This window comes from Malaclemys terrapin, chromosome 5 (genome assembly GCF_027887155.1).
Source record: "Malaclemys terrapin pileata isolate rMalTer1 chromosome 5, rMalTer1.hap1, whole genome shotgun sequence".
NCBI classification, from domain to species: Eukaryota; Metazoa; Chordata; order Testudines; family Emydidae; genus Malaclemys; species Malaclemys terrapin.
The window spans coordinates 14,276,222-14,302,382 of NC_071509.1; the positions used below are offsets into that span (position 1 = coordinate 14,276,222).

Genomic DNA, 26,161 nt, shown 5'->3' on the forward strand with positions numbered 1-26,161 from the left:
CAGCACCAGTTCTAACAATCCCCACTGAACTCCTGTTTTATCAGTATATAGCAGATTGTAGGCCCTTAACCTGCAAATGCTTGTACATAACTTGCACATGTAGTCCCACTGAAGTCAATGAGACTATGCCTGGGAGTCAAGCACGTGCAAGTGTTTGTGGGATTGGGCCTAATTTTGTGCACCATCCTATCTAGGCAACTACCACAAAAGATTTCTCTGTGGTTCGCTTTGAAAATATAGAATGGGATTTTTTCAGAAGTACTCTGCATTGGCCTAACTCTGCTTCTATTGAAGTCAACTGAATCTTTACCATTGATTCAGTGGAAGCAGACAGGCCAGTGCTGAGGTCTCTTGAAAATCTCACCCAAATTATCTCATAGCTTCGAAAATGAAGGCAATGTATTGAAATTTCAAGTGTAGCCATTTCAGTTTTATGCTATGCTTTTCCAAGCAACAAAGTACAGTTGTAACATTCCACTTTTTTATAATCTCTCGGGATTTGAAAAACTTTCACTGACTAAACATATTTCAATTTTCTTAAATAATGAACAGTTTCAGATTTTTCCTCATGGGGGGCACATCCTTTCATCAGCCAGCTGCTGAAGCCCACGTCTATCTAGTTCTGCTTTGTCTTGTCTCTGAGGTACACCATTTTCTCTTTGACTCCACACTTGAGCTTGCAGCCATCTTTCAAATTGGTCACCAGGATGAGACCTTAAAAATTGAGGTCCTCTCTGCTCTCCATTGTTTAAAAATAAATAAAATAAACCTTTGGCACTTTTCACAGGAATAGGGCATTTGTCCTGATGTGCCTTTAAGAGTTCCCTTTTAACCAGCTGTGTGCATGTTTGGTGCTCCATTGTGTCCCAGCGGTGGCTATATTTCGGTAGTGTTGTGTGCCTGTAGTTTGGGATGAAAGGTGTTAAGAAAACATCGCTTGATTTTTCTAGCGCTTCTAGTGAACATGTTTTTATGTATGGTTGAGACTACTTTCCCTTCTGCCTCCCCAAAAACAATTACCAAGAAAGAGACTGCTTACAAAAGAGTTTGTTTTCCAGTATTTCCTACAATAGAACCTCTGCCTTTCCTTCTTGCAGTTACTATGAGGCAGCAAATAGAAAATCATGCAAAAATGCTTGTGAAATAAGAAAATCACTTTTGGGGTCAACATCTGCTCTCCGTATTTGTTGAAGTCAATGCATATATATATTAATGTTGTAGTCCTGACTTTTAATACTATACCTGTCTCTGTGGTATTTGAGAGCAGAAATTGACTTTATCATGTTTTATTGGGTGCCTTCAAACTGAAACCCTGTTGCCCTCTCTTGCCCAAGGGCTGTATTTGGCCCACAGTTTTTCTTTGCACTCTTCTAGATTTCTGTACTCTTGCAAGTTATCCTTGAGAATCAGGGAAGAAGAGCTGTTAGAAATAGTGAGGTTGAGCACACTTCCTTTTCCTTCACACTCTGATCAAAAAGCTTCTGCACAAAACTATAGCATGTCTAGAATACAACTTTTCTAATGTTTTAACGACATACTCTCCTACCACCTTTAATCTTACGCTACTCTACTGCAGAGATCGACACTCTGAGATCGATTCACCGGCGGTCGATTTAGCGGGTCTAGTAAAGACTTGCCAAATCAACTGCAGATCGCTCTCCAGTCGACCCCTGTACTCTACCCCCAACGAGAAGAGTAAGGTACACCCCTGCACAGTGTAGACCCCGCGGTAACGCGACCTTAAGGTACATTGACTCCAGCTAGGTGAATAACGTAGCTGGTGTTGCATAGCGTAGGACGACCTACCACGGTAGCGTAGACATAGCCTGAAGGGGAGTGGAAATAGACTGTGTACAAAGAGAAATTTTAAAACATCTTGAAGATGCCTATTAAATGACATAATCAGAATTTTCATGGGGATCTCCAAAAGTTTTCTCTAAATCTTAACCTCCAGTATCTGTCCCTACACTTTTGTTAGAATAAAATTAAGAGAAGATGTCTGAACTTTTAGCATGTAGCAAAAATAAATTAGTACAGTAATATTTCATAAAGTGCTTTTTTGAGTGCCTGCATATGTCACTGCTTTAATTGCTGTATCAAAGCACTGTGCCAAAGGAGGAACAGACAAATAGTTACAAGGCTAAAACAAATGCAGCAAACCATGCTCCTACAGTGGGGTAGCTGAGAACAAGAATTGAATCCTTGTCTCTTACCTCTGTTGCTGGACAGTGAGTCTGCAGTAGGCTATTCAACTGGGCCCAAACTTTCAAAACTATCCATTTGGGTTTTTTGGGGGGAAGTGGTGGAGATGCCCAATTTAAGCACCTCTTACCCCTCCCTGTATGATAGGGGTGGTGATAATGCTAAATCAAAAAGCATTGGGAGTTCTGTAGATGAAACGCAATATATAAATGCTGAGTCGATGAGTACATTAATGTGAATTCCTCTTCTTTTGGATGTTGCATTCCCACCCTCATCAAGTGTCTCCATTCTGGTGGTAATTGATGTTCTCCATTATGATCCCGCGACTTCTCGTCACTAGTCGATGTCAGATTAAAGGTTAATATAAAGTGGTTCAAAAAGTAGAGTCTTCTGCATTCTTTCTAAACGCTCTCAAAGGGCTACAGTCAAGTGGCTTAAGCTGCCTTTAAATTGTTATAATCCACTAGGATCTACACCAAAGGTGCTTTGTATTGCCAGTTTTGGCTTTCGAGCAGTTAACAGACACAGGACTCCTGCACTGCTCATGTTGAATCTACTGGGTGCAGTTTAAGAACATGAATACAAATAGAACAAGGAAGTAAATTAAATGGTTGTTTATTTCAGGCAGTCATAACAGGATATTTGCTTACGAAGTCGAAAAGAACAAAGATTGTTTATTTTACAACTTAAGAATGCTATTTTCAGACAGCGGAAAAGTAAAAGCAAATTTAAATGATAAAAATGTGTTGATTATGGCCTTATAAAGAGGTGCCGATTATATTTGGGCCCCATACTGTACTTGGTGTTACAATCAGGTAGAAAATGTCTTTTTTTTTTTTTTTTTTAACTGATCATTTTGAAAAATTAAGACACCTCTTATGCAGGTTCCCCCAAAGAGTGTTGTTTGCTCTGCTGGCTGACCATCTGCCATTATCTAGTGTACCTCATTGATAGCTTTGGGCACAGTGCTGCTGGTGTATGTACAAGAGCGACTGCTCCCAAGAATGATTGGTTTATTTGAGTATGTATCTGTTCAGGTACAATTGGGTCTCTCCTCTTCATCTGAATTTGTTTCTCACATGATAATTTGTTTGTGATACCACACTTAGCTGCGGTTAATAATTATGCTACCCCAAACTAAGGATAATGGGTTCAAGTGGGAAATAATGGATAGTTGCTTGCTGTGGAAATGGGCTTTCTATAAAGATAAAAATAAACATTAGGAGATGAATGGTTATTTAAAGACTTTCATAGTGAATGTCTTTTAATAAAGAATAATACTTAGAATTTTGGTGTACAAATGAATTACATTTATTCTGGGTCTTTAATATGGTAAAGCATAAGGGGATAACATAGCAATAAATATAGTAGAGTTTTCATGTAGTCATATTTTTTAAATCCAAGCTTATCTGGGACATGGATGTGCAGTCACCTTTATAAGGATTAGAGAACAATCACTGATGTAAGCATAGCTAAAGTGTTTAGGAAGTCTGTTTTTGCTGTAAAAGGGATTTTCAAAAAGCTTCCAAAATGCTTTAGTAATAAGTTAATAAATTTTCAGCATCTCTGTAATGATTATCAAAGCATAAGATTTGGCTCAGAGTAAGTTTAGAATGTGAATATTTTGTGTCCCAGTCCTGGGTTCAGATTATTAGACTTCTCTCTCTGAGTTGGGCTCAGAAGGTAAGATCCTAAATGCAAATAAAGGGAAACAGTAGAATCCAAGCTAATATGGACAAGTTCTGCACCAAAGAGCAGATGAGCACTGAATTAGGGGGTGGAGTTTTGTTCAATAGATACAAAGGCCTGGTCCACACTAACCCCCCACTTCGAACTAAGGTACGCAAATTCAGCTACGTTATTAATTCGAAGTACCTTAGTTCGAACTTACCGCGGGTCCAGACGCGGCAGGCAGGCTCCCCCGTCGATGCCGCTACTCCTCTCGCCGAGCTGGAGTACCGGTGTCAATGGCGAGCACTTCCGGGGTCGATCCGGGATCGATTTATCGCGCCTAGACAAGACGCGGTAAATCGATCCCAGAAGATCAATTGCTTACCGCCGGACCCGGAGGTAAGTGTAGACCTACCCTAAGAGAATGACTTTCTTTCAAGATTACAGTTCTTGGGAAGTGGTATTAAGAAGCGTGTGTGGTTTTTTTCCCATTGTTCACTTCTTTTCTTTGCAAACTCCATCCTTGTAAATTTGCTTAATGTTCCCTCAGCTGCCATTCATTATCAATTATCCCTAACTGTGCAACAAGTAAAAACTATATTGACTTGTACCTTCTGTCCTGGAAATATCTCTTTGTTAGCGAAAATTCAGACTATTTTAATTGATTCCAAGAGGTGTGCTAAATAAGCAAATGTCTTTGCTAAGCACTTGTAGTCTCCACAGGCCACAGCCCACATTAAAGATGAGGATGGCTACAATCTGCTGTATTTCATGCCAATAAATCTGTCAGTGTGGTCATCATTTGTACATGAGACACTTCATTGCCAATAGCACATGCAGCAGATTTTAAAAAAATCCATCTGTAATTAAAAAAAAATACTGTTTTTTAAAAAGTATAAAATATCTAAGGACTCATGTGGATGTGCTCTGATCTATCTGAAATGTTTGGTTTTAGTCCATTTCCTAGCAAAGAAGTGTCCATCTTCTCACAACCATCAGGGAAGTCAAATAGGCATCTTTCTGTGTAGGTCTCTAAACCAGCTGAGTTTCATCTCCTGAGTTCTTAGGCTGGAAGAAACGGAGCTTTCAGCTCTTTCACTTATGTATTGACATTCTTGAGTAGCCAAGCAGTGCCTAGAGTGTAAAAACTGGTATCTGTATTTGAATTTGGAAGAGATTACAGAACACTTCTGATCTTCAAAGCACTTACTCATTGGTTTTTAAGACAAAGAATTTAATCAGAGAGAATGTTAAGATTTGGACTGAAAAGAATAATGCGAGAAATTTGAGTTACATTTACTCCGAAAACTAGGATAATTCTTTTCCCTTAGCATTGATCTGGTTGAAGATCTCAAAGGAATCTTTGAAATTAATATGAATTAGCCTGATCTCACCCTCATGAGGTAGGTAACTATTTTTCTCATAGTACAGATGAGGAAACACATTTTTAAGCTTAAAGTGAGGCACCTAAATATAGTATGAATTTAGATTAAAAAATTAGTTGCTGTTCAAAAAGCTTTGCCCAAAATAAAGGTGACTTACCCACGGTAACAAATGTGTCGTGGAGCTGAGACTAGAACCAAGTTGTCCTGATGAAAGTCCTGTACTTTAACCACAAGACAATTGTTTCTTTTTAGATACAACTGAGTTCTGGTTTAATTTACCCTATTGTATCCTCTTTTGCATATGTATTGCATATTGTATAGTACATCACACTCTGGTGTGAAATGTCTTGCTTTTATCCTGTTGTCACTAATGCGCAGAACAGCATTAACACACCAAAATTTATATTTAAACACTATCCACTAACATATACTGATGTTTAGTAATCCATTATTAAAACAGTTAGTAGTCATGGTAGTAATTTGGATGGTGTGATTGGTAATGGGATCTGGAGCATTTCACCTCCAGATCATAGTTCAAAACATGGTCAGAATGGACAAAAATCTCTTCAGCTTAGGACTGTTCAGAGGCCCGTGTGAAATGAGTTGTTTATGGTCCACAATTATTCTGGTCTCAGTACCAGGAGTTTACATTGTAACAGGCACTGTTTGTTAGCATTCTCAACAAGTGCTTAAAAGTTTTCAAAATATAAACTGCCCATAGAATATATGCTTCAAAGCAACATACTTTACAGCTGGCCCCAATAAGGTCCAGTTAAACTCGCTTCACTGCAAGCTTTGCCTTAGGAAACACAACAGGGTTTGGTCCAGTGGGTTCTCCTTATTAATGTAAAGATGCATTTTTCAGAGTCATAAATAACTGACTTGCATGCCAAAAATCTGAGCCTGGGAATGTAACTCCCATTGATTTCAACAGGGTCAGGATAGCACCCTGGGACAGGAAGATGATGATTGGAACAAACTTACCCTTCTTTACTTTGTCCCCCACTCCCTTACTCCCAATATTGTTGATCATTAATATTTTCCACTTCTATAGCACTTCCTTTGTGAGCATCTCAGTAGACTTTACAAAACACTGAGTCTCACTTCCCCTGTTTGAGGGATAGGTGAGTAAACATTACAATCTCCATTTGACAGATGGTGAAACGGAGACAGAAACTTAAATGACCTATCCAAGGTCACATAACAAGTCAGTAATAGAGCAGATAGGAAGTGCCATGCCAGATCAGGCCAACTGTCCAACTAGCCCAGTGTCCTGCTTCTAACCATGGCAAGTGCTTCAGAGGAATGTGTAAGAAACTTTATAGTGGACCATTATGGAATAACCTATCCAGAGGGGAAGTTTCTTTGTAACCCCAGTCAGCTACTGATTGGCTTGTGCCCGAAAGCAGGAGGGTTTATATCCCTCCTACACTTTGTTTTCATCCTATTTAATGAAAGTCTGGATGCTCTCATTAGAAATATAAATGTCTAATAAATGAGGACCAACTGCTCAGTGGGGAACAATCATTTGTCTGTTTTGTGAGGAAGAATCTTCTTTAAATGACAAAATGTTAGTTCAGAGCGATCTGAGCCCATGCCCTGGAATGCTTCACAAAGCTTTTGTGGTCATGGACAAAATATTGAGTTCAAAATGGCAATCATGCAGGGCTGCCACTTTGAATTCAGTATCTCTGTAATGTTTTTCCTTAACGGTGCTGTCTGATGCAAAGGTGGGCAGTTTGGGTTTTTTAAAGTGTATTTAGGACAGAAGCCCTCTGTGTACTCTCCGACAGAAGAGGTTCAGTATAGGCAGTGGCAAGGCATGGTTCCCCACTCTGCCACCACTGTGCGTCAGAAGCATTCTTGTGGGATTGCTGAAAGGAGATGAGGGTACATTCGTGCTCCAGCCCATTCAGTTCTGGCCATTTCTGCTGGGAATGCGAAAAGGAATGACAATGCATTGGTTTTGTGATGTGCCCACTAAGAACTGAACTAAGATTGCAAAGGCCACCCTGAAGAGCCTTACTGATGTACTGGCTGGATTAGATTTCAGTGGAGCTGCAACCACTCCTGAATTTTGGTCTGTATGTTTTTATTGCATGATCATGTTACACACTGGATAGTGGGGTGTATTACTGGGGAAATATTTTGCTTAAAAATGTGTGTTGACACAAAGCTAAAATATATTTCATATGCTTAAAGCCAAAACCTTTCAGATTTAGGTTCCTAAAGTTCAGCACCAGGAAATGACTCAATTTTTTTTGACGTACTGAGCATCTACCGCTCTGACTGACTTCAGTAGGAGCTGCAGGTGCCCAGTACCTTTGAAAATCAGGCTGCTTAAGGCGTTGTCTGGTTTAGGAGAAGTGGGTAAGGTTATGTTGGGCTTAGCTAACCCATTTCCTAATATAGATGCATGTTAATGCCTTTGGCTCAATTTCAGCAGGTCAGGTTACTAAGCTAAAAGTGTTACTGTGCATCTACAGTGTATATAAAGGGGTGGGGGGGAAACTGAGTTTGTCAGGCTTAGCAAGCTCATATCCGCTAAGTCGGATCTAGACTTAACCTTTTCTCTCTAGACAAAGCTTATTTAGGGGCCAATCTTTAGGCAACGAGGTTAAAAAAAATCATTGGCCTAATTCTACAAAACAATCAGACCATTCAGCTATCTGGCAAAATGAGCATGACAGTTTGCCAGCCTAGTTTGAAAACCTGCTTGCCCAGATTTACCATATAGATACTATTTTTTATAATCCCATTAAAAATATTACTTGCAACTTTGCATGCTATATATCCCCCTTTCCTCTTGTTTTGTTCTTAAATTCCTGACTTTTTGCCATGCTTCACATATCAGAAGTTTGCAGGGGGATAATGATTAATGCTACTCAGTTTCTTGTAACAGAATGCAAAATGCTGATCGTGGGAATTTGACGAATGCAAGGTCATGTGCATGGGAAAGAATCATTTGAACTACCTATGTATATTGCTGGGTTCTAAATTAGCTATGATTAGTCAAAAACAAGACCTATTTGTCATTGTGGGCAACTCAATATAAATCTCTGCTCACTGTGCAACAGCAGTCAAAAAAGTAAAGAGTAAGCAGATGTTGCCAATTCTTATGATCGTATCAGAAGACTCATGCTATTAAGTGTCTCTCCAAAAGCCTTGCCTCCTTGTCATTTTATTAGTTGAAAATCTCAACTTCCATTTGAAAAAAAAAAAAAGTTTCTAGCCGTCATGGTGTGAAGAATGTGAAGGCTCAAAAAACCAAAGATAATGAATTCATTATTTGTTTAAAATAATGGTACTTACATCAGTCTTATTTTTTTTTTAGCTCAACTCTTTTTTGGACACTTGGGGTTGGCAATACTACAAATATTAAGATGTGCAAACAACAGAAATAGAAAATAATACAGAGAACATTATGCCATTATATCAATGTATTCTCACCTGGATTCTGATTACCCTATTAGAGAAAAGAGAGAGCTAAAATAGGAGAGGGAGGAGATGTCTGGAAAGCAAAAACAAAATTGATCAAAAGTATGGAAACTTCTAAGAAGAGATTGGAAAGATAGGAACTACTAAGAAAGGAGGGATTTAAGATGTGACATGATAGAGGTATAGAAAATAAAAAATGGTATCGTCTGGGTGTATCATGTCCTACTATTTATTCTTTTACATAATACAAGAACAGGGGGACACTCATTGAAAATGAAAGGCAACATTTAAAACTGGTAAGATTTTTTTCTTTTTTTAAGGCACAGTTAACCAGAGGAAGTCATTACCACAAGATATCATTGAGGACAAGAGCATAGCAGGATTCAGAAAAGGATTAGAAATGTTCTAAGAGAAAACATAGGAATTACAACGCCAGATTAGACCAGTGGTTTCTCTAATCCAATATTTATTTCTGACAAAGGCCTGTACTAGCTGCGTTAGAGGAAGATGCAAGAAACTCTGCAATGAGCAGTTGTGGTATAACCTACCCATATAGAAAACTTCCTAATCTTCATTGGCTTATGGGAATTTTTTGTCCTGAAACACACAAACCTTCGGGCTTCAGGGATAAACAAGTGACTGACAGCTAGAAAAAAATCTTCTATTGTAGGTTATTTCACAATTGGCCATTACAATGTTTCTTGCACCTTCCTGTGAAGTATTTGGTTTTGGCTACTGTGAGAGACAGGATAGCAGAATAGATGGACCACTCATCTGATCTGCAAAAACAACAAGGAATCCTTGTGGCACCTTAGAGACTAACAAGTTTATTTGGGCATAAGCTTTCATGGGCTAGAACCCACTTCATCCTATGCATGGAGTGGAAAATACAGGAGCAGGTATAAATACATGAAGAGATGGGAGTTGCCTTACCAAGGCCTGGTCCCCACTAAGTCCCCACTTCGGACTAAGGTACGCAAATTCTTCGAAGTACCTTAGTCCGAACTTACCGCGGGTCCAGACGTGGCACGGAGGCTCCCCCGTCGATGCTGCGTACTCCTCTCGCCGAGCTGGAGTACCGGCATCAACGGCGAGCACTTCCGGGATCGATCCCAGAACATCGATTGTCTGCCGCCGGACCCTCCGGTAAGTGAAGATGTACCCCAAGTGTGAGGTCTGTCTAATGAGGCAATTCAATTAACAGTAGGATACCAAGGGAGGAAAAATAACTTTTGTAGTGGTAATGAGAGTGGCCCATTTCAAACAGTTGACAACAGGTGTGAGTAACAGTAGGAGGAAATTAGTATGGGGAAATTAGGTTTTGTAATGACCCAACCACTCCCAGTCTTTATTCAGTCTTAATTTGATGATGTCTAGTTTGCAAATTAATTCCAGTTTTACTGTTAATTGAATTGTCTTGTTAGACTGATCTCACACTTGGTAAGGCAGCTCCCATCTTTTCATGTATTTATACCTGCTCCTGTATTTTCCACTTCATGCATCTGATGAAGTGGGTTCTAGCCCACAAAAGCTTATGCCCAAATACATTTGTTAGTCTCTAAGGTGCCACAAGGACCCCTCGTTGTTTTTGCTGATACAGACTAACACAGCTACCACTCTGTAGTCTGATCTGGTATGGAATTCCTGTGTCCTAGTCATTTTTTTCTTGAAACAATATCCGAGTTTAATCAAGAGGGGAAGCTGACCAGTCCTAGTCTGTGTCCTTTTGGAAGTTTGACATTGCTACAAAGAAAAACTGAATAGGATTAGTCAGTTTCCCTTTGCAGCATTTTAATAGCAAAGTGAAATTAACAACACATCATAATAGCACGTCATTGCTTGTGTGCATACTGCTGAGTGGTAGGGTGACTAGCAAGAAGCATCAGTAAATTGTATTGACCCCAACCCGCTCTGAAAGGGGAATGAACTAGATCAATTTATACCCCTCTTCCACCTTTAATTTTTGTTGTTCTTATCTGTGAGATAAGGACTGTAAATGGACCTGTCTCAATGCTGACTTTGATTTGCTGCACTCCATTCATTCTCTGATTTTAAAAAAAGTACATGTGTTTAAGAATGCCATTTATAGTGTAACACTTCTTGGCAATCACCAGAGGGAAATGTTCATCTGCTGTTCCCCAGAGTGCTTATAATGTAAGATTAAAGTTGGTTGACACCAGAGAGTAGCCAGCCAGCAGGTGTTAGCTGTTTGCCAGCACAAGAAGGGGGACGCATACAGTGTACCTGATATGCAGTTACTTTTCTCGGGTGACCCTTAGGTTATGTCTACACTACAGCAACACAACTATAGTCTTTCCATCGCTGTAGATAATCCACCCTTGTGAGAGAAGGTTGCTAAGTTGACGGAAGAATTTTTCTGTCAACCTAGCTGTGTACACCATGGCGTAGGCCGACTTAACTACATTACACAGGGGTATGAATTTTTCACACCCTTGAACGACGTAGCTAGGTCAACCTAAATTTTAGGTGTAAACCAGGCTTCCGTGTGATTGTTTTTAGGACTGAGAAGCGTAAAAATCATACACTTACTTCTGTGTTTAGCTGAAAAGGGCAATCTAGGAATAAGCAGAGCCATAGAAATTATAAATGGAAAAATACCAATAGTTCAAACTCCAATTTCTTGAAACATGACTATGATACAGTCTTTTGCACGTTAAAAAAATCATACCTAACTGATCCGCAGCCTTTATGATAAGGGTGGCTGTCATCTTATGCTCCCAGAAGGATGGCGAGAGAAAAGCCATTTTAGTGTCATGTAATAATGTCCATTAATTTTGTGCAGCACTTAGATACCATGACTGTAGGCACTACCATAAAAATCTAACCGATGTATTGAGTTTGATGTACTCATTCAGACTTTTACAAGATAGTTGAATTGCTTGTAAACGCTGAATTGAAGTTGAGAACTCAAGCAGAAGTCCTACATTTATTTTTTGACTTTTTTATCCCACTGAAGTCAATTGGAGCTGCTAAGCACCCAGCGCTGTTGGAAAAACAGACCATTTATTCTCGGATGTGGGAACTTCCGGATTCATTTTTGAAAATTTTGACTACAGTATTTTTTAGGTGCTCTTACTATACTGATGATAGCACATAGAGTCAGATCTTTTTATGTAGTCAGTATGCTTTGAAATGATAGAAGAATCTAGAATCAGAAAAGCTATGGTAACAAAATTCTACTTTTACACAGACCCCACTTCGAATTGCATTGACAAGAAATAAAAAATGCCCACTGTAAACCAGCATCTGTGCGGTTCAGGCAATGCACAGTTTAAGTACTATGGTTAAGATTTTCAAAGCAGCCTGGGGGATTTAAATTTTCCATTAAAACTTGTGGAAGATTTGTGTCCCAATCCCCTGCACTGTCTTGAGAATCTAAACACATATCTTTAAGAAGTGACTGCCTATTAATAGTACTTCTTGTTGGACTGGAAGCTCAGGAGACCTGCTATTCCTTATAAAACCAAATATCAAATCAGCGTTTGCTTTTTGTAGGCGTACAATGGTAAAACATAACTTTATGGCATCCTGTTAATTGTTTCAACTCTGTTCCCTGAAACCACCAGATCCATATTCCCTGCTGCTAACACTACAACATTTCTTTTGCTTTTGCCCTCCATGTCAGGATTCATAGGTGTGCTAAAGAAATATTTGACAGCACATTTTTGCATACTTTTTTTCTCTGCTAAGAAATCTGTGCAATGTGGCTTTAGGGTCATGAGACCATATTTACAATTAATGTTCTTGAGTGGGTCAGGAAAGATTGTCTGAGTTTCCCTGTTCAAAACAAGAAATATTGCAAACATTTTCCAATGGCAAATAAGGCGGCCATTGCCCATGGCAATATTAACACGTGTTCCCTTACATTCCAATTCAGTTTTTTTAAAAAGAGTTCTCCATATATATTTCCCCAGTGTAGACATCCCCTTTACTGTTCAGTGCTCTTGCTAATTATGCAGGATAAGGGGCCTTCCTTTACGCAAACTGATCCAGTTTTGTTGAAAGTTCGTAACTTACGTAGATTTAGGTAGGCTTGTACTAAAGCACAGAGCTGAGAATCATGAAATTTTGGCTCTCTTCCCAGCTCTGAGTTGGACTTCTTGTGTGGCTCGGAGCAAGTCATTTTACACTCTCCATTTGACAGGGATGAGACTAAATACATCATGAATCTCCGAGTGTTTTACAGTCACTGGATGGATAGTGCTAGAGAAATGAAAAGCATGATTAGAATTAAGCATCTGGCCAATGTAACTCATGAAAAGTGTTTGAAAATAAAGTTTGTATTTGGAAATAATATTTTTGAGCCAATGACTGGTGGTGGACATCTTGCTGAAAAGCAACATTTGTCACATAATCATTGTGGGAGCCCAAACCAAGAGACTGTAAGGGCCACATTTTTAAAGGTCCCTGCGCATGAGTTGCAATTATAGATCAACCAGTAGTTGTGTGCAAGTCAGGGCCGTACATGTGCGTAGATAAAATAATAAAAGATTTGTGCATCTGCAAATCCCCACGTTGTGCGAGTGCATCAAGACTTGTGGTAGAAGGTTTTCTTTGGATGGTTAAACTGATATAAAAGCAGCATGCAAAGTGGTTTTATAGTCCCATGCTTCAGGCTTCCATTCTGTAGGAGCCACAAATGGTGTCCCTTTTCAGTGAGATGACTGCAAGTGTCAGTTCATTCCTACGTTGTACTGCTTGTATTTATATGCATGCTTGATTAATAGAAGTGTTTGAATATATCTAAAAACACTCTTTTCTAACGGGGGTATTTTGTATGCACAGATAACCTAATGACTCTGTTTTCCCTAGCGTTAGCAGAGGGAATATCATTCAGAGCAATAAAATGTTCATAGCCAGGGGATCCCAAACTTTTTCATAGTGTGGACCACCATCTAACAGAGAGCATCTCATAGACCTGACACCTCCCCTACCGTTTGTGGTCACACAGGCCATCTGGCGATCCACATGGTCCTTTTCATCCCCTGTGCTCCTGGACATATTACCTGGCGCATTCCTTTCTCATGCTCTCCTGGATGTTCCTTTCCTGTTGCTGAATGGCAGTTCCACTGGTGACTCCAATCCCCAAGGGCCGTTTCCTCCTCCTACATGTATGAGAGCACCCCTTAGTGGAGACATTAAAACTTGCTCTTGTTCTTTGCTTCAGTCTCCTCACTGGGATCTTCAAGGCCCTGCCAATTCAGTGCCTGGCTGTGTTTCCTCTCGTTTCCTCCTCTCCTCTTCCCAAACATCCCTCCTAACTGCACTTGTTGTATTCACTTCCATGTTTCCCTTTAAGGGCTTGTTGACACAAGAAAGTTACCTGGGTTTAAACTGAGGTGTGAATTTAAGCTCATTTATTTAAACCAATGCACACCCCTGTGTGGACACTCTTACTTCATTTTAAGAGTGGCTTTTTTTGGTTTAAAGTTTAAGAATTTATCTACACTTGAAAATTAATTTGGATTAAGTGTGAATTTCAAGCACAGTCAACCTTGGATTAAGCTAAATGGGAATAAGATACTCTGGGACAAGAGTGTCCACACATGGAACAGCTACTGTGCTTTAAATTCACACCATACCTTGATTCAAATTTACTTTCAAGTGTAGGCCACCCTAAATCAACGAGGGTTAAACTAAACCAGAACAAACCACTCTTAAACTGAAAAAAAGCATTCACATAGGGGTTTGCCTCAGTGTAACTAAATCAGTTTAAAAACCAATTTAAGGTAAACTAGTGCAACTTTTCTTGACAAGGCCTCACTGCCTTCCTCTTTTCATGTGTCTAGCCACTTCCTCATCGTCCTTCAAATCTCCTTTAAAACGCACGTCTTTTGCCAAGCCTTCCCACACTGACGGTGAAATTTATCCCTGTGCAGAGGGCTAGCACAGGACCTGTGTACTACGTCAGGCCTATTTGAGGGCCTGTTCCCATCCCTTTCCTTTCAAACTGTTTCCAATCCATCTGAACTGGACTCTAAGCCCTCAGGGCAGAATCTTTGCTGTCTCTTGATTTTTATAAGGTCCAGGTACACTTATGGTTTTCTAGAACTAATACCTTGAAAGTCCACTAGAGCCGTTTTGTGGGTGAGATGGTTTAGGTAGCTTTGCAATAGTCCTTTGAAAACATAACCAGCTCTCTGTGATTTCTTGCTTTAATATATCACAGTTCAGTGAATGGACGTTTGTTTCATCATCTTGCATTGGATGTAAATATGTGAACATCAACAGCGGCTGATATGTCTCTTAAGTAAAGAAATGAAAATCTTTCTTGTCCTAGTTACTGACTACTCCTCTCTTTAACCTTTGATTTTAGGTGGTACGTTGGATGAGGCGACGAGAAAAGATCTTTTCACAGACACCTTCTGTAAAGTGTGCGGGGCTGTGCTGCAGTTTGAGTCACAAAGAATTTCACATTATGAGGTAAGCCATAAGCGTATGTCAGTATCCTCCTACATAATGCTACCTATATTTTTTCAATGACAATTGCATTGCATGTGGGTCACTTACGGCTTTTTGTAGTGAGTTATCCAAGACTCATCATCCTGGTTGGATGGTGACCAGAGTTGCATACTGTGACCATTAGGCTCAGTTACAGTTAGTACACATGTTCTATGTAGATCACATAGGACACAGTGAACTATAAATCATGCGGAAGGCTTTTAGTCGTGGAACTAATAAATATCTTGGGTGAATACTTTGTCATAAAGTGTACTTTGCCTTTACATGGGATCCTGTGTCTGTACAGAGGTTCCCAGGCACGAGCATTTTTTCCAGTTTCAGCCAAAGCAATACGATCTCTTCACGCTCAATCTTCACAAGTTAAAGAAGTTCAGAATGTCTACTGCCTTGGGAGTTCATTATTGTTATCTACAGTAGAAACTGAGGACTTGCTCCAGCAAGGTGCCGAGTTCTCTTTAACTCTTCTTCACTTCAGTTGGAGTCAAAGACACTCAGCACCTCATAGGGATCAGGCTTCAGCATGAGTTTCTCTCTTTTGGGATATGTCTTCACTGAAAAAAAAAAAAGTGTGTTAACTTGGGTTAAAATAGCAATGAAGACGTGGCAAGTCAGCTTTTCACTTGGGTTAGCAATTCAACTTAAAGCCTTCAGGGGAGCTTGAGGTTGAACTCGAGCTGCTAACCTGAGTTAAAAACAGAGTTACTGTGTCTTCACTGCTATTTTAACCCAGATAGTTAACCTGAGCTAAGAACACACCATTGTTTTGTTTTTTGCAGTGCAGACATATGCTTTGTTGAATCTGACCTCAGCTGAGGATGCAGATAATATCCTAATGACTTCACCATTACAGGGGAAAGGCTATTTTCCATACTGATAGTATTTTGAGTCAGTGTTTTAGCCAGCATCAAACTTGTGTGTAGCAACGTCTCGTTCTCTTTGGTGGCACTGTATGGGCAACCTAGGATTTCTCCTCTGAAGCTTTCTTTGACAGGGTAACAAGCCTTGTGGATGAGGGAAGCAGTAGACGTGGTATATCTTCACTTTAGTAATGCTTTGGATACTGTCTCACGTGACCTTCTCATAAACAAACTAGGGAAATGCAATCTAGATGGAGCTACTATAAGGTGGGTGCAAAACTGGTTGGAAAACCGCTCCCAGAGAATAGTTATCAGTGGTTCATAGTCATGCTGGAAGGGTATAATGAGTGGGGTCCCGCAGGGATCAGTTCTGGGTCCGGTTCTGTTCAATATCTTCATCAATGATTTAGATAATGGCGTGGAGAGTACACTTATAAAGTTTGCGGACGATACCAAGCTGGGAGGGGTTGCAAGTGATTAGGAGGATAGAATTAAAATTCAAAATGATCTGGACAAACTGGAGAAATGGTCTGAAGTAAATAGGATGAAATTCAATAAGGACAAATGCAAAGTACTCCACTTAGGAAGGAACAATCAGTTGCACACATACAAAATAGGAAATGACTGCCTAGGAAAGAGTACTGCGGAAAGGGATCTGGGGATCATAGTGGACCGTAAGCTAAATATGCGTCAACAGTGTAACAATGTTGCAAAACAGCAAACATAATTCTGGGATGTATTAGCAGGAGTGTTGTAAGCAAGACACGAGAAGTAATTCTTCCACTCTACTTCGCGCTGATTAATTAATGGAGATATCCCATCTCCTAGAACTGGAAGGGACCTTGATTAGGCCTCAACTGGAGTATTGTGTCCATTTCTGGGCGCCACATTTCAGGAAAGATGTGGACAAATTGGAGATAGTGCAGAGAAGAGCAACAAAAATGATTAAAGGTCTAGAAAACATGACCTCTGAGGGAAGATTGAAAAAATTGGTTCTGTTTAGGCTGGAGAAGAGAAGACCGAGAAGGGACATAACAGTTTTCAAGTACATAAAAGGTTATTACAAGGAGGAGGGAGAAAAATTGTTCTTCTTAACCTCTGAGGATAGGACAAGAAGCAATGGGCTTAAATTGCAGCAGGAGCGGTTTAGGTTGGTCATTAGGAAAAACTTCCTGTCAGAGTGGTTAAGCACTGGAATAAATTGCCTAGGAAGGTTGTGGAATCTCCATCATTGGAGATTTTTAAGAGCAGGTTAGACAAACACCTATCAGGGAAGGTCTAGATAATACTTAGTCCTTCCATGAGTGCAGGGGACTGGACTAGATGACCTCTCGAGGTCCCTTCCAGTGCTATGATTCTATGATTAATAAATATTATTATACAAACAGTCTTTGTCCAGTTGTGATTCTCTTGCTATATCAATACAATCTGTAAGTATGAAAGCAGCTTTTCATAGTTTCATAGAGTTTAAGGCCAGAAAGGACCATTAGATCATCTAGTCTGACCTCCTGTGTATCACTGGTCATTAAATTTCACCTAGTTACCCCTATATTGAGCCTGATAACTTGGGTTAGACCAAAGCATTTCAGTCCTCAGGAGACTAAACAGTTATGTGCCCTAAACAGAGAACAGGGGAGACTGAGGTGACATTACCAATGCAGTTGATTAGGTGAGATATGCCCAAAAGATCCTAGCAAAAGAGCCAGGCCACATGCTGCAGAGGAAGGTGAAAACCCCCAAAGGTCCCTACCAGTCTACCTGGGGAAAAAGTCCTTCCCAACCCCGGACAGATTCATAGATTCCAAGGCCAGGAGGGACCACTATGGTCGTCTAGTCTGACCTCCTGCATAACACCACCCATAAAACTTCCTTAAAATAATTCCTAGAGCAGATCTTTTAGAAAAACATCCGATCTTGATTTTAAAATTGCCAGTGGTGGATAATCCACCACAACCCTTGATAAATTGTTCCAATGGTTAATTACCCTCATTGTTAAAAAACTATGCCTTATTTCCAGTCTTAATTTGTCTAGCTTCAACTTCCAGCCAATGGATCATGTTATACTTTTCTCTGCTGGGATTGAAGAGCAAATTGTCAAATATTTGTTCCCCATGTAGATGCTTCTAGACAGTGATCAAGTCACCCCTTAAACTTCTGTCTGTTAAGCTAAATATCATGAGCTCCTTGAGTCTATCACTGTAAAGCATGTTATCTAATCCTTTAATCATTCTAATGGCTCTTCTCTGAACCCTCTACAATTTATCAATATCCTTCTTGAATTGTGAACGCCAGCAGCAGACACAGTATTTCAGCTGTGATTGCACCAGTGCCAAATACAGAGGTAAAACAATGTCTCTGCTCCTACTTTAGGGTCCACTGTTTATGCATCCAAGGATCATGTCAGCCTTTTTGGCCACAACATCACACTGGGAGCTCACATTCATCTGATTATCCACCATGATCCCCAAGTCTTTTTCAGAGTCACTGCCTCCCAGGATAGTCCTCCGTCTTATTAATATGGCCTACATTCTTTGTTCCTAGATGTATACATTTACATTTGTCAGATTGGATGCAAGAAAACAATATGCATTTTAGTTTACCAAGCAATCTAGATTGCTCTGTCAGTGACCTGTCCTCTTCTTTATTCACCACTCCCCCAATCTTTGTGTCATCTGCAAATTTTATCAGCAGTGATTTTATGTTCTCTTTCAGATAATTGATAAAAATATTAAATAGCATGAATCAGAGAACCAATCCCTGCAGGTCCCCACTAGAATACACCCACTGTATGATGATTCCCCACTGACAATTACATGTTGAGACCTATCAGTTAACCAGCTTTTAACCTGTTTAATAAGTGCCATGTTAATTTTATATTCTAGTTTTTTGATGAAACTGTTGTAAAAGTCTATCAACATTATTATCTTTATCAGCCGAATTTGTAATCTCATCTAAAAAAGTTACCAAGTTAGTTTGGCAATATATACTTTCCATAACACTATGTTGGTTGGCATTAATTATTACCCTCTGGTAATTCTTTATTATTCGAGTCCCATATGAGCAGCTCCATTATCTTGCCAGGGATCAGTGTCAGACTGACCAGCCTGTAATTACCCAGGTTATCCGATTTCCCCTTTATAAATATTGACACAATATTTGCTTTCTTCTGGAACTTCTTCCTCAGTGTTCCAAGAATTATTGAAAATCAACACTAACAGTTCAGTGAGCTCTTCAGCCAGCTCTTTTAAAACTTTTAGATGCAAGGTATCTGAGCCTGCTAATTTAAAATGTCTGACTTTAGAAGTTGCTGTTTAACATCCTCCTGAGATACTAGTGGAATGGAACGAGCGTTATCGTATGATATGACTATATAATCTGCTTTTTCCCAAATATGGAAATAAGATTTGTTGGACATTTCAGCCTTTTCTGTATCATTATTGATAATTCTACCATTTCCATCTAGTAATGGACCAGTACATTTTTTTAGGATTATCTGACCCTGAGCATGTGAACAAGACCTACCCACCAAACATCTGAGAGGATTATCTGAACCACCTCAGAGCATCAGTGTCTTGTCTCCAGCTATGGCCCATCCTTCATGCTTCAGAGGAAGGCAAAACAAAAAACAAACAAAAAGGCCCCAACCCAGAATACATCTGGCCAATTGTGATACAGGGAAGAGGGGGAGGAGGATTCCTTCCTGACCCCTTCAGGTAACCAGCTGAAGCCTTGAAGCATGAGATTTAGATTATAGTCATTGTCTTAATGCCGAGCTGCAAGTGTTATGAGCATGCTGAGGGCAGTGCAGAGCTTCCTGTTCTCTCCGTGACCATGAAGGAAGGGAATGAACAGGGGGATTCTCAGATTTTGACAAAGCAAATCTTAATTTCTGGTAAGTCAGCACATGAGGTTCTTGTTAATGAGTAGGAATTTTTCTATTTCCAGGGCAAAAAGCATGCTCAGAAAGTTCGCCTTTATTTTCAAATGCGCAGTGAGCAAGATGACGGACAAGAACCTGGCAAACAGAAGAGACCAGATTGTGTGAACTTTCAGGTAACGTTTCCTCTTCAGATCTCTGGCTAAGATGTTAAATGAGCTCTTCTCAGTTACAAGGGTTCAACTGCTTGTCTTTGGTTTCAGGTGGATGGGAGTGGAGTAGTGGACAAAAACAAATATTGCAATCTTTGCAACATGATTTTTACTTCTCCAGTTGTTGCTCAGTCTCATTACCTGGGAAAAATACATGCCAAAAAGCTGAAGCAATTATCAGGAGACCAACCTCAAGTGCCTGCACAGAGCACTCAACCACAAACAGGTGAGAACTAAATGGTCTCGGTGTTCTACATGGTGCATGTATTTTATTGTCACTTCTCTGAAACAGATAAAATGAGGCATTGATCATCTTCCCAGCACTACTGCTTCTCTGTGCTTATATAGTGTATTGAAGTGTGGCAGTAGGTATGACAACTCAAGATGCAGCCATCAAGTGAAAGAATGAAGACATTGTTGCTTAATCAGAGTCCGCAAGTCCATAGCAAAGGACTGGGAATCAGGGACCCTGGAGTTATAATCCCTGCTCTTCCACTGACTGTGACTGTAGGCAAATGTCTCCATTTCTCCCTCTGTGAAATGCAAATAACAACACTTCTACTCTTGGGGTTTTGCGGGGGTTGATTGCAACCCTTAGCAGGCATAATACTAATTGCTAAATTAGTATTACTAATTATTAAGAAAATCAGTTCAAGAACACACAATGGTGACTAGCGCCTTGTGCAAGTCCTAGGGCTGAAACCTAAAGTATCTTTTGTGTTCTCATGCCACCGCTCAGGATACCTGCAGGAGCTGGAAGAAGGTGACCTGGTGGTGAGAGAAGCTTACGTGTCCTATGAGCCCATTGTGAGAGGAGAGAGCTTGAGGATTATGTTCTCTCATGAACACTGTAGTCTGTAGGCCACAGGGCTGCTATTCTGCTCTCCCTTTTCGACTCCAGTAGTTCAATATTTATATTTACATGGTTCCAAAGAACTGTTCCACACTTTCCTTTGTTGTACTATTAACAGGTTCCCCCGCTGGTCCTTCTACATCTCTGGCACTCCAGCAGCCCTCCGCTGAGAAGCCCTCCCAGGATCCTAATGTTGAAGAGTCCACGTCATCCTCTAGCATTGCTTTGGATTTAAATGATCCAGACAAGTATTGCAAGCTCTGCTCAGCTCCCTTCAATAATCCATTGATGGCCCATCAACATTATGTTGGCAAGAAGCACAAAAGGAACGAAGCCCGGAAGAAGATGATGGCGGAGATGGGAGAGGAAGCTGTTCCTGCGGAATCCAGCGCAAATGGTAAGGAAGTTATGGGGAATTATTCCAGGGTCTTCACTGATTGTAGCTGGATGTTCGATGGTGTTTGATTTGTGCAAGAAAATGAGGGCTCATTCCTCTGCTTTAGACTTAGTTTGTTTTCTCCTTTCTCTTTGCGCGGTGCACTGCTAGATTTTATGGTCTCTGAACACCTTGCTTTGGAAATATTTCCTGCTGGCACTGAGGTCCAAATCCAGTTCTCATTGAACTTGGCAGCAAAACTCTCGTTGACTTTAATGGGAACCGGATCTGGCCCTATGTGAGTGAACTGCCAGCCCTTCCTATACTAGAACTCAAGAACTGGATCCGACTCCTTATTCAAATGTTGCCATTTATATATTTCAGATCTCATTAGATGAATCAGGCTGTTGATCATAAATAAACTCGAGGAATACACTTTGATGCCAAACAATAGCCTGTTGGGGTTGGGTGTGTTTGCTGAATTTGCCTGATAGATAAGGTTGTTGGCTTTCGAGGTGGGGCATTTATTTACTGATTGTGCAGTGTTTGGAAATGTTGATGCTTCAGCTTCTAAGGGGCGGGAATGACGTAACTTAATAAAGTACAAGCCTTTCCTCCTCAGACCTTACCGTGTATTCACTTGAGGCTACATATGTTACATCCATTACGTACCACGTTGAAATTTCTCTAGGCATCATCCAGCATTCTCGGGAGATGCCCTTGTCTGAGCTAATACTACTGTATTTAGACTGGATGGTCCAGTTTATATTGTAAATGCTTATACTTTATCCACATCATGTATTTACAATAATACTTCAATTTCCAGCACAGCTATCCTTCTTGTCAGCACTTAGGTACCAAGGTAATAGACACTCTAGAAATATCATAGACAGAGAGATAATCATCAATGTCCATAAATAATAATCTCGTTATTTAGATCATGCCCATAATATACTGTATGCTTTAAGGTTTACTATCACAGACCCAAGTTCTCATTTAACTATAACAAAACAAAATCTGTTCACTACATCTGTCTGTAGAAGATTTTAGGAGGATGCTGTCTCTATAAAATAGCAGTTGCATAAGGGAGTAGACAAAAGGTGCTTTGCGTTTTGCTGTTTGTTTGCAATCTCTTTAACCTGCAGCTCTCTGTTCTTTCAGCAGTTGGAGTTGGTAACTACATATGTCCTATATGTAACATCACTCTTACGTCTATAGAAATGTACCAGTCCCACATGCAAGGAAATAAACATCAGATTAAGTAAGTCTTGTGTCACTGGGGCACCTGGCATTGGCCACTGTTGGAAGACAAGATACTGAGCTAGATGGACCTTTAGTCTGACCCAGTCTGGCTGTTTTTATGTTCCAACTGTATATCTCTGGCTGCACCACGGCACTGTTTTAAAGTTCCTGTTAAAGAGTAGAAGGGGTGGAGGGGGTGAACATCTTGTGCAGTATCCTCTGGTGGCTGCTTTGTTAATTGGCTTTGACGTTGCACATTTATTCTACTGACCTAAATAGATGCCAACAATTTAAAAATCATACTCAGATCAAAAATGTATCTACCATTGGGTGATAACATCATCTCCCTCCCTTCTCCGCTCCCCAGATCAGCTCATGGAGTGAGCACGCTCGCTCTCACACACTCATTCACACTCTCACTCTCACTCTCACACACACACACACTTTTAGATGTTCCTTGCCAGCGGAAAAGGCCTGCACAGTTTGTCCTTACTAATTTTGCCACATGGAGGCAGCACCACATACTTCAGTATGGAGCCTTCTGTGTTCAATCATCCTTGGAGGGAATGGTCTGTAATGTAAGGTTACCATTGCCGTGGCAATTTAGGACCTGATCCCCCAAAATGTGGAGAGCCCACAACTCCTATTGACCTTCATGAAGGTTGCTGCACGCCCAACACCTGTTGGAACAGACCCTGTTAATATTAAACAACCAATATACATAATATAGTAAAACTAGTTATTTACAATCTAGATAGAGAGCGTCTTTAAATCTCTGCGTCCAACTAGTTTAACAGTTTGTGGTTTTAATCTCTCTCTACATTCATACATCCTTTACTATCTGGATTCTGTACCACAGAAAGGTGGGAAGACACAGGATCTTTTTTTTTTCTTCCCCTTCACCCCCTCACCTTTTTTCCCTTTCCTTTCCTATCTAGTCATTCCCCCAGTCATATCTTTTAAAAAAAACAGGGCAAAACTGCTGGTCTTAATAATAATACTTAGCACTTATGTAGTGCTTTTCAAGGCATCTTCTCCTCTTAGTTAATTGCTTTGGTATAAATGTACACCTCTACCCCGATATAATGCTGTCCTCGGGAGCCAAAAAATCTTACCGCGTTATAGGTGAAACCGCGTTATATCGAACTTGCTTTGATCCACCGTAGTGAGCAGCTCCGCCCCCCTGGAGCGCTGCTTTACCGCGTTATATCGGAATTTGTGTTATATGGGGTCAGAGGTGTACTATGTAACATTCCACATCTGAACCAGGAAGACATAAAAGTCTTTACCTGACATTCTACAATAGTTCAAAAAGGAAACAGGCCAAAAAGTAGATTAGTTTTAGTAACTACGATTTTATATCTGATTCTTGCAGAGAAACCATGGTTGTCAACCTCATAAAGAATTCCAAGAAAACATATGACTCCTTTCAAGATGAATTAGAAGATTACATTAAAGTGCAAAAAGCTAGAGGACTAGAACCAAAAACATATTTCAGAAAAGCAGAAGAGGAAGAGTTTGAAAACTACGAGTTGGAAGTAGTAAATGATTGTGATGATATTGTATCTTCCAATGTTACATTTGAACAAGGGCAGCATTCCAGCCTCTTTTCAGAAACATATATGTCATCACATGCTGTTGAAAACAGATCGCTGTGCTGGTCACCAGCTCATGAGAATAGGCTAAGACTAGAAAACATGGCTAAAGGTCATGACAGCAAGGAATATTATTCAGAAATGCAAACACCTCAGGTGACCCCTTTCAAAGATGACAGCTATGGCCTATCATCTGCAGAATCCAGTGACTGCTACAAACACATCTCTTCTGATAATAGCACCCGCTCCTATAGGAAAGGCCGAAAGCTTCGAAGGAAACATGAAGAGGGGGAAAGACACACTGGGGAAGGAGAAGAGAAACACAACAAAGAAGCCACAATGCAGAAGAAAAAGGAAAACAGTGAAGAGACAGATTCTGGAAAGGACAGTGAAATGCAAAAGCGAAGAAAGATTGATACAGATTCAACTCACGAGAAAAAATCAAAGCACAGTAAAGACAAAAGAATTAAAGAAATACCCACTGAGAAAGAGAGTAGAAAGCATAAAAAGGATAAAAGGAAACCACAGCCTGATGGAAAAACAGAAGAAGAGATACTTTGGGATGAATCGATCCTGGGATTCTAATAGAGGTTTTGATTAACTTTATGAAGTCGGTATTTTTTGTAGTCTCTCTTAACCATGGGGTGTACTATGTTATGACTCAATAATTTTTGTCCCACTCTGTGGAAGCGAGAAAAAGCCTGACTTCTGAAACTATTGGGTAGTAGGTATGAATCAGCTTTTAATAATCTCATACACACAACAGTCATACAACAACATGAATTGAAAGCCTATAATCTGTTCTGAATGTACTTCAAATATGGGTCAGTAGCTATAGCATTCCTTTTGGAGTTTTATCACAATGAATTGTCTCTTCCAAATCATATTACTGGCATTAATATGGAGAATTTGGTAGTTATTCCATTAGTATACAGAATCTTGTAAAATAAATGACAAGTACACAGTGTTCCCAACCCTCCCTGTTCCAGTTTCACTAAAGGCTTTTAAAGGGGAATGTGAAAAATATTTAGGTTTTTTGGTTCCAATTATTTACAACTGTTGTTTCTTTCACCCAGTTCTGAGTGAAAAGAGAGAGTCTATTAAACATGTAACTGATTCTTAGACATATGTTGTCCAGTATATTTTTCTCATAGCTGTGATCCAAATTTTTAGTTTAGGAAATACTGATAAAGTGCCATATGCAAAATCAATTTCAGTTGGTAATTCCAGGCTAAGTAGTGTTTGCCACTCTGATTCAAGATAATTTACTTAAAATCTGCAACTACCAGTGGTGGAATAGAGCTTGGTTTGAAAAACAAACCAACAATACTTGAAAAATTCAAGAACAACTTGGTGGGGGGGTTAGAAATAACATTTTATTAGCTCTTCATTCACAAACTAGATCCTTTTGATAGAAAACTAATGTAATATTTGGTGTCTTGTGGTACATGAAATGAGCTGGTATTCTCAGGCTGACTTTGTGCTACTCTCATGGGTAGTCTCAGGTCCTGGTTCAATGGGCCATTGAGACTGGAACTACCTTTGCACCCCTACAGATGGTCCTTCTATGGCAGGGTTAGGTCACATTAGCAAAGGAGTGGGGGAGGGGCATGCACAGTGTCTGCCTATGGCAGTGGTTTTCAATCTGTAGTCTGCAGACCTCCTATGTCTAAGATTTCCAAAGGGGTCCACACCTTCATTTGACATTTTTTTAGGGGTCCACACAACAACAACAAAAGGTTGAAAACCACTGGCCTGTGATGTCTGGGGGTCTTTGGCTAAAGGAGGATAGGAGTTTCCTTTGCTGTCATTCTTTCACCTTTAGGAGTCTTAAATTGACTCTAAAATGCTGTTCTGCTCACCCAAAGAGCGATTGGTCTGCCGTGTAAATGCTGCACATGCTACTTGTCAAACGTTCTCATCCAGCATATGTGAGATGGATCTCTATTTTATATAGAGACGTTATAATT

General features: G+C 40.0%; 1 protein-coding gene across 1 annotated transcript in view; it reads left to right on the top strand.

The window, feature by feature from the left end:
• KRCC1 (lysine rich coiled-coil 1) overlaps window positions 1-25,315 on the top strand; it is a 34,783-nt gene extending 9,468 nt beyond the window's left edge. Inside the window, exons 2-7 of the mRNA XM_054031002.1 lie at window positions 15,034-15,140; window positions 19,982-20,089; window positions 20,177-20,351; window positions 21,097-21,375; window positions 22,516-22,615; window positions 23,972-25,315. Of these exons, the coding sequence (XP_053886977.1) occupies window positions 15,034-15,140; window positions 19,982-20,089; window positions 20,177-20,351; window positions 21,097-21,375; window positions 22,516-22,615; window positions 23,972-24,776 (1,574 nt within the window). The 3' untranslated portion in view covers window positions 24,777-25,315. The remainder of the gene's footprint in view (window positions 1-15,033; window positions 15,141-19,981; window positions 20,090-20,176; window positions 20,352-21,096; window positions 21,376-22,515; window positions 22,616-23,971) is intronic.
• Window positions 25,316-26,161: the final 846 nt, after the last annotated feature.